The sequence below is a fragment of the Diplotaxodon limnothrissa genome, linkage group LG12 (genome assembly GCF_057381915.1).
Source record: "Diplotaxodon limnothrissa isolate DT_005_m linkage group LG12, D_limnothrissa_male_GT1.1, whole genome shotgun sequence".
NCBI lineage: Eukaryota > Metazoa > Chordata > Actinopteri > Cichliformes > Cichlidae > Diplotaxodon > Diplotaxodon limnothrissa.
The window spans coordinates 2,085,601-2,103,220 of record NC_140607.1 but is presented as its reverse complement, the minus strand read 5'-3'; the positions used below and the strand labels follow the sequence as shown (position 1 = coordinate 2,103,220).

Below are 17,620 nucleotides of genomic sequence, written 5' to 3'. Positions count from 1 at the left end.
TGGTTCCCCCCACTGTTATTACCTTTTTTTGCTATGGTCTGCCCCGTTAGTATAACAGTTTAACCTGTGTTGTGTTATTCAGTCATTTCTGTTAGTGTGAACATACTAATGCACAAGGAAAAAAAGAAAAATAATTCTCTGTAACTTATTTCAAAAAGGAAAGCTTTTATATAGCCCAGTCAGAGCAAATCAACAGTATAAATACCACATATCTCTCGCCTAGTTCAGTAAACACATCTGCAATCACGGGGAAGTCTGCTAACTTGATAGCTGTGCAGGTGACAAACATCAGCACCCTCCATCACCCACAGATGGTCGCTGCTGAATAGGCTGGCTGTTCACAGAGTCCTGTATCAAAACACATTAGTGGAAACTTGAATGAAGAGAAAAGGTGTGGTAAGAAAAGTTTCTGAGACAAAAAATTTACATGTTGGTTTGTTAAGAAGCTGATTCAGGAGCAGGTGACAGGTGAAGATGGTCCAGTTTGGTGGTACTATGGTGTTGGAAGCTGAGCTGTAGTCCACGAAGAGCATCCTCATGTAGATCTTCCTGTTCTCCAGATAGGTCAGCTCTCACTGAAGGATGATGGTCGTGGCATCCCCGTTTGCTCTGTAAGCAAACTGATGAGGGTCGTGGGAGGGGTTTAGACAGCCTCTGATATGCTGAGACACTATCTGCTCAAAACAATTCCTGGCTACAGACGTGAGGGCTACAGGTCTGTAGTTGAGGATGTCTATACCAGTCTGTATCAGCCTCAAACTGAGCAAAGAAAGTGTTGCACTCCTCTGTGAGTTTTAGGCTGCTGTCGGGGGTTGGGGGGCTTGGATGCCTCTCCACACCTGGTGGGGGTTGTTGTCTCTGAGGAAGCCCTCCTCAGGTTGGCTGTAGAGAGAACTGTCCCTCAGCCTGAAGGCTGAGTTATGTGTTCTGATCAGAACCAGGACTTTACTCGTCATCCAAGGTTTTCGTTTAAGAAAAACCTGGATGGTTTTAGTCACTGTCACATTCTCTACACAGCACTTAACGTAGAAGAGCACAGACTGAGTGAAAGTCTCCAGGTCAAGATGTTCAAAGATGGACCTGTCAGCTCAAACCAGTCCTGTAGCTGGAGCATCATCTGGTCATGTTTTAATTTGCTTGTAGGGGTTTGTTTCTTGAGGGGGTGGAGGCAGGGATGAGGAGTGGAGAGAGGTTGTAAGATTGTCCACAGTGGCAGAGGGATGTTGCACTGATGCTACTGTACACACAGTCCAGTGTCCTGTCCCCACTGGTAGGACACTTAAACATGCTGGTGGAATTTGGGGAGTACAGATTTCAAACATGGCTTATTAAAGTTCCCAGCAACAACATGGACGCCCAACAGGTCCCTCTCTGCTGTTCACTTATAATAAGTTGGAAGTGGTTGGGTGCTAACGTTAGCATTCGGACGAATGTAAACAATGGTAACTATGGTTAGTGTTAGCTCATGAGGTAGATAAAATCGCCTGCGCTGAATGGACATGGCCTGGTTTGGTTTCGCCGCTGGATTGGATAGACAGCTCTTCATCCTTGCTCTTGTTTCCTCTCCCTGCACTGTTTGCATCACTTGCTGAAATAACAAATGGAGCGCCCGGTCGGTCCAATCTGAAGTAAAGTCTAGGTTCAGGCAAAGGACGATGCCTGTTAGTTCCTGATGACTGAAAGTGATCAGTGCGTTGCAGGAGGATGCAACGAAAAGGCAGAAGAAACATAAAAAGTGCACAGTAGTTTGGAGCTGCAGGGGACTTTGAATTCAGCTCAGTTTTATATAAAGTTATATTGTTTATGATGGTTTGTTTTGTAATGTTTATGTTTCCAAATCACAACAACAGTTGCTTCCCAGTGTTTCTCCTTCACTCACCCCTTCATGTTTATATATCACTTTGAATGGAATCATTAGCTATTGTAAATCTCTATTATGAATCTCCGCTGTCTACGTCTCCTCACCTCCATCAGTCAGAGCAGATGGCTGCCTGGTTCTTCCTGTTAAGAGAGTTCATTGGTAACATTAAGTTCATGTAGACATGTAGTCCCATGTATACAGTTTTTAGTTGTGTAGGGTCCACAGTAGCAAAAAGTAGCAAAAATATATTGAATAAAATAGTAATAATGCAAACTTTTGTCTGTATTTGTGTTGTTGGTGCTCAGCCACTGAAAATACATGACTCAGAAAATACAAAAGATTTCATTGTAGTGAAGATAAACAGAGTGTTAAAACAAGGAAAACTGGCCATAAAAGCCATTATTTGTCCTTCATGTACATGCATGTTTTGTTCTTTAATGTTTTTGCTTCCATATTTGGTCTTGTCCCGTTTCCTGTTCAAACATATACATAGTTTAACCTCCATCAGACCAAGCGCTGTTGAAATATTCAAACAGCATCATGTTATTGTGTCTTTCACCTGCACACTGTGTATGAGAAGCTTGCCCTGTTTGCAAATGTGTTGTTCAGTTATACAAACTGTGTTCTTGCCCATGGAGTTTGAACTTCTTGTAGGTCTTATAAAAATGAACATTTAAATCCATTTTTTGGATCCATTTTTCTCCGTCTCTGGTCTCAGCTCCTGTCAGTTGTCGGTGTGTTTTAATGTCACCAAACAAAAGCTCATCTTGAACAGTCTGAACTTCTTCAACTGATGCTTCAAGGTCTCATTTGTCCTCTATCTGCCACTTTTTGCGTAATCTACAGTAAAACAAACAAACAACAAAAAGCTAACAGTATGGCATTGTTTACATACAAATCAAATAGCTGATTAGTCAATTATCAATTTTCTTTCGTCTTACTTGACTCCAAATGTTTTCAGAGATGTCAAATTCCTTAAAATGTATTTTTCCGGTGACTAGTGGAATTGGACGGGTGAAATAAGAGCATACGGAGCCCTGATTAATCAGAGGCCAAACTTCTCTGCAATAAAATATTACATTCAGGGTCGCTGTTTATTGAGTGTCAAAATAACATGAAATAACACACATGTGAGGGTATAAAGTCTGCTGTTGCACGTTAATGGAATCTGCAACGTCACTGTCCTTGGAATACAGGTGCTAAAAGGATGCAAGACGCTGAACATGTCTGTGTGCTCCATGGGACCGACTCCTGGCGGCTACATCACCAATAATCTGTACAGCTGGGTGGACCCGCAGGGCCGGAGTGTCTCCCCGCCACCTGATAGCCAGGAAGACAGTCAAAGGCACGGGCACAGGATGGAAGAGCGAACGGTAAGAACAAAGTGGAATTGTGTATTGGTGGTGAAATATGGAGGACCAGCAGATTGAAGTATACAAACACTTGAGACTGTTGTCACTGGAAACAAAGATGTTGCGAGAGTTCTTTTAAAGCAGCTGTCAGATCCAGAACTATTTATCATCAAGGATTTATTACCAGGTTTTTGCAGTGGTCCTCCTCCTGCGTCTGACAGCAGTCAGCTTGGGGCTACAGTATATTCCTCTAAGGTCCTCATGACCTTTGCTGCCGACATTTTGAAAGACAGACTCATCCTAAAATAAAATCACCCAGCACAGGTCTTTCATCCAGTGACTGCTGGCAAAGAAAAGGTTTGCTCAAAATGACTCACCAAAAAATCAATCCTGTCACTTTGCATTGTAACTCTACATTGTCATTTGCTGTTCCCATAGTAGACCAAATTTGAGAGGATGTCACTTTTATATGAGTGTAATTATGTGCAAAGTCTGGAAAGAAAACCAGTGAAATTACTGAAAGATGTTAAATGTTTGTCAAAGCTCTCACTTATAGAGAACACCATTGTTGAAGATGCTTTCTCGGGGAAAACAGACATTCATGTTTGAAAGTCTTTAAACTGAATCTTTCAGAACTCTGGTCTCTGCCGTCATGCAGTGTCTTCAGGTCTACACACATGCAGGCAACATGTGGGTGATGGCAGCATTGAAAATCAACTACGTATAGACAAATTATCCAAAAGTTCCTCAATCAGTATAAATATAAGAAAACGTAATAAATGAAAGGAGAAATAAATTACTTTATGTTGTTCACTTCATACTATGAGTAAAGATGTACATACTTGGACTAACCTTGGATTACATGATATTCAAAGTCTTACATTGGAGCCACAGAGTCACAAAGTTCAAATGTTGCTATTTTAAAGCATCCAGCCTGCAGCAGAGAGTGAAAGACGATCTCGTGTCTGAATTCAAAACAAATCTAAAGATGTATTGAGAGCACAAAGTAAACTCATCAGGTGAGTGTTTTCACAGTCAAGTTACTCATCCTGGTAATATGTGTAAGAACAACCTGTACTGTCACCAACTGTATTTATCCTGCAATATTACATTTATTACAGTAGATATCCAAGGCTGGATTTTTCTCAGCTATAAGGTCTAGCTCTAAGTCAGCTGGGATAGGCTCCAGTGCCCCCAGTGCCACCCTGAAAAGGATAACTGGAGGTGGATGGATGGATAAGGTGGAGGTCCATATCGCCTGGCAAGAAAATTTGTCAAGAAAGTTGCTTTGACAGCAGGCTGTCTACAGTCCTACTGATCATCAGAGACCAGCTCAAAATGGACAGGTTTCAGATTATGGTCTGTTTCCTTTTGATGAAGACCCTAGAAAAGGCCTTCGGTTGGAGTCTGGAAGGATCCTGGACTATTACATTCTCCACAATGGGAATTATTCGTGAATACAAGAAATGCAGAGACCACAGAAAAATAAAATGCTGGATGGAGCTTTTAACACCATCATGGTGAAAGACAGTAGAAGAGCTGTTTGTGATCATTTTGCTCCGTCCTCATGAGTGAGTGCACGCAGTGTCCTCACGAAGTGCAAGAGTGCACCTGCCACAGAAGCGAATCACCGCCCAAACACCAACTCATACCAGTGTGATGAAAAAGCTGCACTGCATTGGACAAACACTGGAAATGGACTCTCGGTGATGTAAGAGGCATCAGTAGAATTCAAACCTTTCAGAGAGTATCTGTCATTCAGTTTTCTTTGGTTTAAATCAGTGAGGATGAATAGAAATCACCTTCACATAGGGCTGTTCGATATAACGATATATATCGGATGACGATATAAAAACATCTATCGTTTCATTTTACGCTATCGTTTGTTTCGTGGTGTCGCAAAATAAACTGTTTACGGCAATATTTGTTCATGGTTCTGATGGTCACTGTAGTGGCTATATTCATTTATTAAAGTTCTCTCTTTCTCTTATATTTAATATAACCACACTACGGACAGACAAGCGCCTGTTTTTATGCGTTGTCGTTAGCAACAACGACGGTAACACCATCGCGTGTCCGCTTGTTTATGTTCCACATAAACCTTTCACAATAAAGCTCAAGATCCTGTTGAGACTTTTCAAAATAGTCACTTGGATGAGTGACGAAACGTTTCTCCCACAAAACGCTACGTCCAGAAGAACAGAATCAACTTTTGGAGATTTACTTTCCTGGATGATTGCACGTGCATCAAGACTTTTCAAAATAAACTGAATCACGTGAAAGATTATTTACGGATGAGAAGTAAATAAGAGTAAAAAAGAGCCGCCAGGTGCTAAAAAATAAACCTTAGACTCAAACGTTAGAACAGGCTTTTCCCCGCAGCACGCCGTGTAATAAATACGGCTTATGTCTAAAAATGTATAGTTTCATGCATCTGTTAAAACGCTCGACTCCGGGTGAAGGATGCAGAGCTGGAAACACTTCACGCAAGTCGAGCTGCCCGAGATTCACAGAATTTACAGGAAATGTTACATTGTTGTGATTTATATCGGGATATGAGATTTTGGTCATATCGCACAGCCCTACCTTCACAATTACTATGTAAGTAATTCAAATCAACCCGTTGATATTCTTAAATAAAGTTGCTGGGGCAAAATATCAGTCACAAATCTCAAAAGTTTCTCTTCCCATCTTCATTTTTCCTCCATGGATAGATGACTCAAATAGTTTTGGATCAACACGGGTGCAAAAAAGAAAAAAGCAACTCTTTTTGTCCTGTAGTACTACAGACTGTCCAGTATTGGCGTCTTTAAGGAGTAATCTTTTGCCCTCCAGCAGCAGTATTAGTAGTAGCAGGAAGCACAGCAGTGCAGTGTGGCTGTGAGCTTTTTGTCACAAGTTTTGATGTTCAATTTGACCTGTTCAGCCTTTATACTAGAGATGGCACCATACCACTTTTTTATGTTTGATACCGATACTGTATATCAGATTGGTCCATCTCTACTATAACCCCACTTTTTATCTTGTGTCAGCTTGCATGGTCTCCCTTCCTTAGTGGCAGACTGTTGAATTGGGTGGTCTTTATGGTCTCTAAAATTATATTGGTTTGCAGAATAAACTGATCACTTACTATATGCCCAACCATTGTAATCTGAACACCGAATGAAAACAAAATCTAATACATAGACAAGACAGTTCACTCAGTGAATAGTTTGCTATTAGAGTAGACACAGATGAGTATGCAGACCAGGGGCTGTTTGTCCACCTCAGGTCACTGAGTTTCAGAGCTTCTGCTTCTCTGATGGAAGGATATTCAGATCAGTGTCTTTCCAGAAATAATGTTTAAATCCACTTTGGTTAACTGACTGAAATGAGATCAACTAGTTAAAAAAAAACAACAACAACAGCATTTTCTAATGGATGGGTTGTAATGTATTACAAGTTAATTTGGTTATTGTGTCGTTAACGTTAATGTGTTCACAGTTGCTACTTAGTTAAATCAGAGATTCTCTCACAGTGCAGCATTTCAATTCCTGAATGAATCATTAATGGACTGCAAGGCTCCAAATGTTGTCACAACTATCTCACTTACCTACCTGTGATTGGCTGAGGGCATACAGCGGGTAGGCTAGTGTGTGTGTGTGTGTGTGTGTGTGTGTGTGTGTGTGTGTGTGGCCTGTGGAATTCAAATAGAGACCCATTGCTGCATCATGTTGCACATATATGAAATCTATAAATGATGTTTTGATTGAATGATTACTGGTTTAAACATTGTAACAAGTGTGAAAGATGAATGGACTGGCATTTAAATAAAGCTTTTCTACCTAAGCACTCAAACTATCCACTGCCAGTAAATCAGGTATCTCACCAGCAGGGGGCAAAATGGAGGAAAGATAATGTCATCTGAATTATTTAATATAGTTTTAGCTTGTATTGAAATGATGGGTGGGAAAGTTGTTGTTTCTAATATTGCAGAGTCTGTACAACATTACGTGCTTGGAGGTGACTGCTGTGAATTGGTGCTATATATATTTTTGCTAAAACAAAAGAACACTTTTTAATCAAAGTAAAGCATGAAGTGAATTAAACTTCCAGGATAGTGACCCAGTCAGATCAGTAGCAGAGGGAACTGTTCACCAGTTTCAGCTGCTTTGGAGTTAATGAAATTAACAACAGGTGCACTACAGAGGCAACAGTGATACAACCTCAAAACCTGAAATAGTTTAGCAGGTTGCAGCCACTGACACTTTACCCACCTTTCTCTTTTCTGACTCTTTTTTTCGTGCTTGGTTAGGGTCAGTGTCCCTACTCCTAGTATGAGGTGATACCTGAACCCTACAGAACCTAAACCGTCCTTGTGCAAGGAACAACAGCATGAGGATCGCCCTGCAGGATGACCTCTCGCAGGCCACTGGTGTGAATAACTCTTACCAATCAGAAACAGAATCCATGGTAAATGATAATTGGACTGATTCTTTTATAGCGCTTTTCTACTCTCCCGGAGTACTCAAAGCACTCTATACAACATGCCTGGTTCCCATCAGTCCAGTGAACAAATCCTTACTTTTAGCCAAATAAAGATCTTAACTCTGCGATTACTGTTTGGGTTTTGTCTGCCTTTGAGTCCTCCATTCAGCTTTGATGGCCACGGCTCATAAAGGCTGACCACAGCTGTTCATGTGTTGATTCCAAGGAAAGAACGTTTCTTTAAACTCTGTTTATTATTCTGACTATTCTGCCTCCAAACTTTTCTTCTGTAAGTCTTTGTTTACTAACAACACAGATTGATCTGAATACCCTGTCTTTCCTAAAGGTGAACCTGAACATGGAAGGAGGTCGATCTCTGGGTCTAATGATCAGGGGTGGTGCTGAGTATGGACTGGGCATATACATTACTGGAGTGGACCCTGGATCTGCTGCAGACATTGGTGGACTAAAGGTAGCCTGTCTCATCTGTCCTTCAGAGCATTGCTGTATTACACCACAACACAATACAAACCCACACTGCACTCCCACTACTGCAGGTATATAAAAATCAAGCGCCGAGCCTTTCAGTCTGCTTTACAAACATCTGTGAAAGAGTTTAGTGAATGTGATGCAGTAAGATGGTGTCTGTAAACTCCCTCTGTAAGCAGTGGGATCAGTATCATCTCTGAATGTTATGTTAGTGGTAACTGTTCATTCACTGCTGGGCCCGCGTCCTCATTTGAGGAGCTTGTAGAACTGGGGGAACATGTATAGATGAGAACCGAAAGGAGCATGTTTGGAGGCGTGGTCCCGCTCCTGAGATTCAGGTCCTTTATCTTCAAATATGTGAGCTACAGAAATGTGCCGTAATTTGTTGGTAGTTAAAGCAGCAAGCCGTCTGCCCCTTTCCTTACCTACTCTTTCTACTCCACCTTCTACTCCTTAGAAATTATACACTAAATATCATACACACACACACACACACACACACACACACACACACACACATATATATATACACGCCCCAGGCGTTCGATTCCTGCCTGGGGCGTCTGTATCCAGTAAGGGTCCTAAGGCTAGACCCCCTATGCTAAGCAAGCGAGACAGATAAGTATGAAGGCATGCCGGCTCGGACGTCGCCCGGATCAACAAGGTCCACGTCAGGTGTTGAGGAACCAGGGCACCCTGACGAGAAGTGGGCTACTGGAACAAGAAGGCATCGGTGGGCAAGAGACGAAAACAGGGCATTGTTGGAATGCTACTACGCAAGTAACCCCGGCGGAAGGGGCTACATGAATAGGATGAGGGACCTATGGATTCTTCGATACCCAACATCCACAATGACGGCGAAACAACTAGTAGCTCAGTGTTCCAACATTCGAAAGAAGGGACTGCTCTCACAGCTAGAGATTGACGAGGTACAACATAAATGCTACGGCAAGGGGGAGCCAAGAATACCAGAGGCGCAAAACACCAGCTACTGGCAGACCAAGCAGTCAGCCGAGACTGCAGGACCAGACTGGCAAAATGGGAGACGCCCCCAAGGGTGGTGGAGAATGACCGAGCTAAGATCCTGTGGGACTTCCAGATACAGACGGACAAAATGGTGGTGGCTAACCAACCGGACATAGTGGTGGTAGACAAACAGAAGAAGACGGCCGTAGTGATCGATGTAGCGGTTCCGAATGACAGCAATATCAGGAAGAAGGAACACGAGAAGCTGGAGAAATACCAAGGGCTCAGAGAAGAGCTCGAGAGGATGTGGAGGGTGAAGGTAACGGTGGTCCCCGTGGTAATCGGAGCACTCGGTGCGGTGACTCCCAAGCTAGGCGAGTGGCTCCAGCAGATCCCGGGAACAACATCGGAGATCTCTGTCCAGAAGAGCGCAGTCCTGGGAACAGCTAAGATACTGCGCAGGACCCTCAAGCTCCCAGGCCTCTGGTAGAGGACCCGAGCTTGAAGGATAAACCGCCCGCAGGGGCGAGATGGGAATTTTATTTTTATATATATGTTCCAGGTCGCTGTGTGCTTTCAGGTCAGTCTTCTGACTCAGGCCTTTTCAACCTGCCTGAGGGGAGGAGAACAGAAACTGCTTCCTGCCTGTGAACAACATGGCTTTCTTGATGTTGTCACACCACGTCTGACTTGGAGATAAAAATAAAGCAGCATTCTAGATTACGTGTTGAAATAATTGGGACAGCTAAAAACAAGAGAAAAAGCCAAATTTAAAACTTTTCAAAGAAGCATGGTGGGAGATATTGCTGCACTACTTTAACAGAGAGATAAAGAGCTATTTTTGGGACTGGCATACTTTACACACTATGAAAAAAAGTGTTAAAGCCACAACAACAGAGAAGATGTTGATAAAGGTATGAAGAAGCTCCGTCCTCACTGTCGAGATAAGGCTCATTCATTGATACTCTGCAGTGATTCATTGATTGTGTAATAAGCTGCTAGTGTGTGTGGATCTGTGTGTGTCTGCTGTGCTGGTCACGCAGCAGCCGACTGCGTGATCCTGCAGTTATAGTGGGATCAGCAGCTGGACCAAGAGGCTGGATTATGGCGCTGGCACAGCTGGCAGCCTTAACCCAATTTCCCTCAGGATGAATAAAGTATGATCAATCAATCAATCAATCAATCAATCAATCAATCAATCAATCAATCAATCAATCAATCAATCAATCAATCGATAACCTTTCCTTCCTCCTCTTTGTGCATCCATCCTTCGTCCCTGTCAGAAATTGTTTTTGCAGTTAATAAGATGGAGGCTTGGCTAGTGAACTGGATCACATGGCATATACAGCTAGTGGCCACCAGAGGCAGCGTAGCCTCAGATACTGTTTAAACTTGTGGTTTTCAGACTAGCAGAGTCGTCATCACAGCTCCATATGAAAGGACCTGGCTCATTTATATGTGTGTATATGTGTATTTACATGTGTGACCGATTGTGTCGCCTGTTCGTTATTTTACATATGCATTAGAAAGTGATAGAAATCTACTTAACCCTTGTATGGTGGTCTGTGAGACCCATGCCAAGTGGAGGCCGCTGCCCCTTTAGGCAGTATATACCATCAAAACCTGCAAAATATGGTATAAAGATATTTACACTTGATTATAACTGATTTTATTTTTTCTAACATTTTATTAAAAAAATGAGAAGCACATTAATTCATAAATGTGATCGAACAAAGGTGAAGGGAAAAATTAACCATGTTTTCTGTTCTCATGGCTCGTAATTGGGATGAAGTAAACATCTGTTGAGTAATTTAACATAAAATTGTTTGATAGTGTTAATTGGAAAGCCAAAACTCTAGCGGGTCCACCAGACCCATGAACACCGGCTGAGTAACAAAAACACCACACAAGGGTTAAATTCATTCAGTTAGAGTCACTTTTCTAACCCTGGAAAAGAAATATTAAAAGACAATTCAAAATGTAAGTATTTGTATTGTTAAATAAATGAACAGTTTTTATAATTTCAAATTTGCATCAGAATAATGAAACATAAAGTTTTCTAGTCTCTTTGCTCAAACTCAGCATCTAATGCCGTGACTTCATCTTCACCCTTTGTCCTGCAGGAGGTCTGATTGTGTTTGTGGATACACAGAATAACTGACTGTTGTACTATAAACTACTGGCAGTATATGGACAGAAGTACATGTTGCAAAGCTGTTGTTGGTATTTGTTTTGTTTCGCTTCCAGTACAGACACAGTGTATATGTCACTGTGGGTGCCTAACATCACTCAGTGAATATTAGGTGTAAATTCAAACCATTAGCAACTGTTGGACAGTCACACAGTGCTTCTCTGTAACGTTTTGCCAGCTCATTCAACAGTGATGGAAACTATTAGTGATTTGAATTCTGGCTCTTTTAATAAGAGAGCTGCTTCTTATGGCTCAGTGAGTCGGCTCTGTTGGCTCCCAAGCAGCTCTTCAGATCAATTTATTACAAAGGATTTAAGCCATTCGATCCCTATACAACCGTTGCAAGAGCTTGGTTCGCATTGCCGGCAATAAGTCGGACTCGTTCCCGGTGGGTGATGGGCTCCGCCAGGGCTGCCCTTTGTCTCCGGTTCTGTTCATAATTTTTATGGACAGGATTTCTAGGCGCAGCCAAGTGGCGGAGGGCTTTCGCTTTGGTGGCCTCAGAATCTCATCTCTGATTTTTGCGGATGATGTGGTTCTGTTGGCTTCATCGGGTGAGGGCCTCCAGCTCGCACTGGAACGGTTTGCGGCCGAGTGTGAAGCAGCGGGAATGAGGATCAGCACCTCCAAATCTGAGGCCATGGTTCTCAGCCGGAAAAGGGTGGAGTGTTCAAGTATCTCGGGGTCTTGTTCGCGAGTGATGGGAGAAGGGAGCCGGAGATCGACAGACGGATTGGGGCTGCAGCTGCAGTAATGCGGACGCTGCACCGGTCCGTCGTGGTGAAGAGGGAGCTGAGTGTAAAAGCGAAGCTCTCAATTTACCGGTCGATCTACGTCCCTACCCTCATCTATGGCCACGAGCTGTGGGTAGTGACCGAAAGAATGAGATCGTGGATACAAGCGGCAGAAATGAGCTTCCTCCGAAGGGTGGCTGGCCTCTCCCTTAGAGATAGGGTGAGAAGTTCGGCCATCCGGGAGGGGCTCAGAGTAGAGCAGCTGCTGCTCCACATCGAAAGGAGCCAGCTGAGGTGGTTCGGGCATCTGACAAGGATGCCCCCTGGGCGCCTCCTGGGTGAGGTGTTCCAGGCATGTCCCACCGGGAGGAGGCCCCGGGGCAGACCCAGGACACGCTGGAGAGATTATATCTCTCGGCTGGCCTGGGAACGCCTTGGTATTCCCCCGGATAAGCTGGAGGAGGTGGCTGGGGAGAGGGAGGTCTGGGCCTCTTTGCTTAGGGTGCTGCCCCCGCGACCCGGCCCCGGACAAAGCGGATGAAGATGGATGGATTTAAGTAAATGTTTGTATAAAATAAACGACTAATGTACAAACCACATATTATAACGAATGTTATTATTTCTATGAGTTATGACACTAAACATGGAACAGAGTGCTGGGAAAAAGAAATAGTACAAAACAAAGACCCATCTCAAAGTGACAAAAGATTCAGTCTCTGATTGTATCTTTAATATTTATACGCTTTTAACTATTTACAGTAAAACAGAATCACATTACAAAATATGCATTTAAATCTGTAAAACAAATAAAACAGCAGGTAACAGATTTAGCTTTTAGTGACGATTGGCATTAAGAAAAGCCGTGCGCCTCAGCTTTGAGGGGTTAATCGTGGTTCTTCTCTGTTTTAAAGGAGATAAAACAGAGGGGACTGATACCACGCACAGTCTTCATGTCAGTGTAAGACGTGGATGGATTGTAGCCTTGGGCTCAGCGGGTCAGTGGAATAGAAGCTCCTCACGCGTTGCATCAGCTGAGGGATTCCTTCTCTTAGTGTCTCCAGTTGAACCTCCAAACATTAGAAGCTTGTGACTCCTCTTGCTCCTCTGTTGCCTCCTCTCCTCCTGGCAGTGGAGTTGGCTGGCTGTATTTTACTGTTGCTGCAGTTATTCTCAGAAAACTTTCATCAGCTGCTCTGTTTTCATTAAAGGTCGCGTTTTTTCCCCTTTCTTGGGTCAAGCATGGTGGTTGTTGTTATATTCTCTTAAAACTTATTTCCACTCATGTCTGCTCTGCCTTTCATAGCAATGATGCAATAATAACAATAATAAAACATTTGTACACCTGTCTGCACTGCTGTGTTCAAATGGCTCCAAACAGTGCATGGCTGCAGTGTCTCCCAAAGATCATCAGTGCATTCATAACAGCCAGCGCAGAGATGAGTGGATCCATGTTTGAGAATATGAAACGTTGAGTTCCTGCTTGTAATACACTCCTGTTTGAGTGACTGAGGCATGCCCATGTGTCGTTCCCCTGTGACTGCTGTGCTCCCACAGTGGGCTTCATCACCGTCAGAACGTCTCTTACAAAAAGATGAAGGATGTACAAGTAACGCAGGATGTTTGTTGCTTAAGGTATCGTGTTAGCTGCATTGTCAGTACCACTGCACTGTTTTCCTCAGCCCACTCTGCCATTTTGAGCAGCAGCTCTGCTAAGTTCCCAGAAATGTGTCTCTCACTGGACTCAAAACAGTCCACAGGACACGACACCAAGTGGGATGTAACTGACATGAGTGTTGGTTCAGGATGTCCAACACTCAGCTGCAGGGAAGCTGATGTGGCTTTTCTAACTCTGTCATGCAGTGAAGTATGTTCCCAGTTATACAGGCTCGGGATCATTTTACTGTTCCATCCTGTGAGGCTGTGGGAGTGTGTGGGTGCTGCTCTCTCTCAGTCTGCACCTGCTCAGCCCTCATATGTTATGTAGGTTAGGGGAGAACTGTGTGGTGTGGGTTGTCTGTCTCTTTGTCCTTGCACTGCTGTCCAGGGAGGGGAGGTCCTGTGGTGTGACGCTCCGTGCTGCAGTTTGGGGTTGTTGTTGCCTTAGTGTGGGCTTGTGGGCCTCATCAGCAGTGAGGGTGGCAGTAGTAGGCCGCAGGCCTGTATTTGTTCTTGTTGTTTGTTCTTTCTTCTGCCTCACTGCAAAAACTCAAAATCTTACCAAGTATATTTCTCTAATTTCTAGTCAAACATATCTCACCACACTTAAAATAAGACAGAGTCAGCTACATAGTAACATTTCACTGACATATATGAGCTTGTTTTTAGACGGTGCATCTTGGATCTGGAGAATTTTCACTTGTTCCATTGGCAGATTTTTTCACTTAATACAAGATATTTTTGCTTGACATGAGTAAAAAAAATCTGCCATTACTTCTATAATAGACTGTAATTCATTATTATCAGGATCTTGCTGACCTTATAGCACCATATCACCCCATTAGAGCACTTCACTCTCACACTCCAGGCTGACTTGTTGTTCCTAAGATCAGGCTTCAAACTTTCCTTTTTGCTAAAGCATATAGTTAGGGCTGGACCAGGTGACCCTGAATCCTCCCTTAGTTATGCTGCAATAGGTGTAGGCTGCTGGGGGATTCCCATGATGCACTGGGTGTTTCTTCTTCACTCACTATGTGTTAATAATAATAATAATGGATTGGATTTATATAGCGCTTTTCAAGGCACCCAAAGCGCTTTACAATGCCACTATTCATTCACTCTCACATTCACACACTGGTGGAGGCAGCTACAGTTGTAGCCACAGCTGCCCTGGGGCAGACTGACAGAAGCGAGGCTGCCATATCGCGCTATCGGCCCCTCTGACCAACACCAGTAGGCGGTAGGGTGAAGTGTCTTGCCCAAGGAATCAGGACAGAGAGCCCGGGGATCGAAATTCGCCCATAGATAGAGTCCTCTCTGCGCTGAATCATTTCTTATTATTAATCAGAGACACACTGTGGCTCTCTTCCACAGCATGTCTTTCATCCTGTCTTCTTCCCCTCAGAGGGGGTCATATGATTGTTGGGTTTTCTCTGTATGTATTATTGTAGGGTCGACCTTACAATATAAAGCGCCTTGAGGCGACTGTTGTTGTGATTTGGTGCTGTGTAAATAAAACTGAATTGAATTGAAAAAATAGTCAGAATCACACAGCGATGTCCACATGGTGGTACATACATGTGTTGTGTTTTGTTTTTGCTGCTGTTACACACAAATTTCCCCTTGTTTATTCTATTCTATAAAATATATTCATTGTGTTAGTTTGTACTAGCAAAGTACCCACTAGGCCTATACTATCGTGGGTCCTAAATGATGGAATAATTTGCGCGTGCACGTTAGAGAGCCCTCTCCACTTTTAAATCGCGTCTTAAAACCCATTTTTATTTGTTGGCTTTTAACCTCAGTGAGACTTAGTTTCTCTTGTAATGAAATTAGTTATTTAATTAATTATTTTACTTTTTCTTTTCTTTTGCTTTTATTTATATCTTCCATCCATCTATTCGCTTCCGCTTATCCTTTTCAGGGTCTGGAGCCTATCCCAGCTGTCATAGGGCGAGGGGCGGGGTACATCCTGGACAGGTCGCCAGTCTGTCGCAGGGCCAACATTATTTATATCTTATGTACTTTTATTATATAGTTCCTATGTACAGCACTTTGTGTCAGCTGTGGTTGTTTTAAAGTGCTTTATAAATGAAGGTGATGATGATGAAGAACAGAGAACTTTGTTTCAGATGCCTTTTGCCAAACCTTTTACTGACAGGTGGGCAGATGGCCACCTCTATGAAGACTCCTGAGGGTCCCAGCTTTGTTCCATTTATGGACGTCTGTGAATGCTTCTCTACATGCCTTTTGTTTTTTGAAGAAATTTGCAAGAATTTCAGGCAAATTTCTTCACTTTGTAATTATGGCAAAAATGTTACACACATTATGTTGTGTGTAGAAAATTTGAGGTGAAAAATGAATTACATTTATTTTGGGTTGTAAAATGACAAAATGTGGAACAGGTGAAGCGCTGTGAATACTTCCCAGATGCAGGCGTGTAGGAACTATGTACAGAAGGTGTTATGAGACATAGATAAGCATGTAGTGCATAACCAGAGTTCTCTGTTGCAGGTGGGTGATCAGATATTGGAAGTCAACGGTCAGAGCTTTGTGACCATCTCCCACGATGAGGCGGTTCATATCCTAAAAACAGGGTACAACTTGCTGATGAACGTGAGGGATGTTGCCCGTCTACCTCACGCATGCACAGTGGTGGATGAGCCCAAATGTATCAGCGGTCGGGGAATAATCGAGTCCAGTGCGCCTGCTAACCCCAGTTCTGTCCCCAACACCACTATCAGCAGTGGCATCCATGGTAGTGGCAGTTCCAGTAACTGTTGTACAAGGTAAGTATATGAGAGCGATTGAGAATGATTATTAGAAATGTGAATACTTGTCCCTGTGTGGAATTAGAGTGTTTTTAATTGATAACCAGTTTGTTCTTATTTCATCATCTGAATAGTTCCTTTTAATTGTACTGAGCGCTGGTTTGTGTTAGCGTGTTTGTTTATCCACCTCGAGGAAGCAGCAGCCAAAACACTTCTTCTGTTGATACATTTATTTACAAGGCCTTGACTGATTATAAAGCATCATGTACGTGGATCCCGTTTGTTCAGAAAACCACATGCTGTAAAACAGCTGCAGTCAAGCGAGTACCCTGCTTAGCAGAATACAAAGTTTTATATGAGAATGTGCGTCTGTCTGATTTGTTCAAACTGATGAGGAGAAAGCGTAGTTTACACTTAATTCTCCCTTCACTGGTCCCAACCCAGCCTAATGTTGTTGTAGTGACCATGAAGGCAACCCTGGCTGAGATACTGCATATTATTTTGTCTCACGTGGTCCTCATTACCCACCTTATCATAGGACTTAATGCCCCTCCACCTTGAAGCTTCTACACCAGCGGTCCCCAACCCCTGGGCCTCGGACCGGTACTGGTCGGTGAGTCGTTTGGTGCCGGGCCGCGAGAGTTGAGGCTCAGGTGTGAAATGTCTGGTTTTCAGGGGTTTTATCGGTTGTCAGCGTTATTTTGTTATCGTTTTTATCGTTTACTCTGTTTTCCTGGGTCTTTTCACGTGTGTTATGAATAAATCTTCTTTTTTTCGGTACCGGTACTAGTTTTATTTTGTTGTATTTATCCGCAACACCTTAAAGGCCGGTCCTTGAAAATATTGTCGGGCATAAACCGGTCTGTGGCGCGAAAAAGGTTGGAGACCGCTGCTCTACACTATCGCCATTTCTAATTAAACTGACAACTAACTTCTTAAGCTGTTATTCACTGTAATGCCTAATATTAGTAACATCACAACCTGCTCCCAGCAGGTAACTACTGTAAAATCTATACAATGTTAAAAATCATGAATGAGCCTTGAGAAATGGAAAGGTTGATTTACCCTTGAAAGTATATATTCCAGCTATGGCGGTGCCACAAACCATACTCCTAATGCCAGGCCCAGGTTTA

At 43.1% G+C, this 17,620-nt stretch overlaps 1 protein-coding gene across 1 annotated transcript in view; it reads left to right on the top strand.

Moving 5' to 3' along the window:
• LOC146620644 (whirlin-like) overlaps positions 1-17,620 on the top strand; it is a 58,494-nt gene that overhangs the window by 22,078 nt on the left and 18,796 nt on the right. The window contains exons 2-4 of the mRNA XM_085367763.1: positions 3,058-3,234; positions 8,027-8,152; positions 16,231-16,505. Of these exons, the coding sequence (XP_085223889.1) occupies positions 3,058-3,234; positions 8,027-8,152; positions 16,231-16,505 (578 nt within the window). The remainder of the gene's footprint in view (positions 1-3,057; positions 3,235-8,026; positions 8,153-16,230; positions 16,506-17,620) is intronic.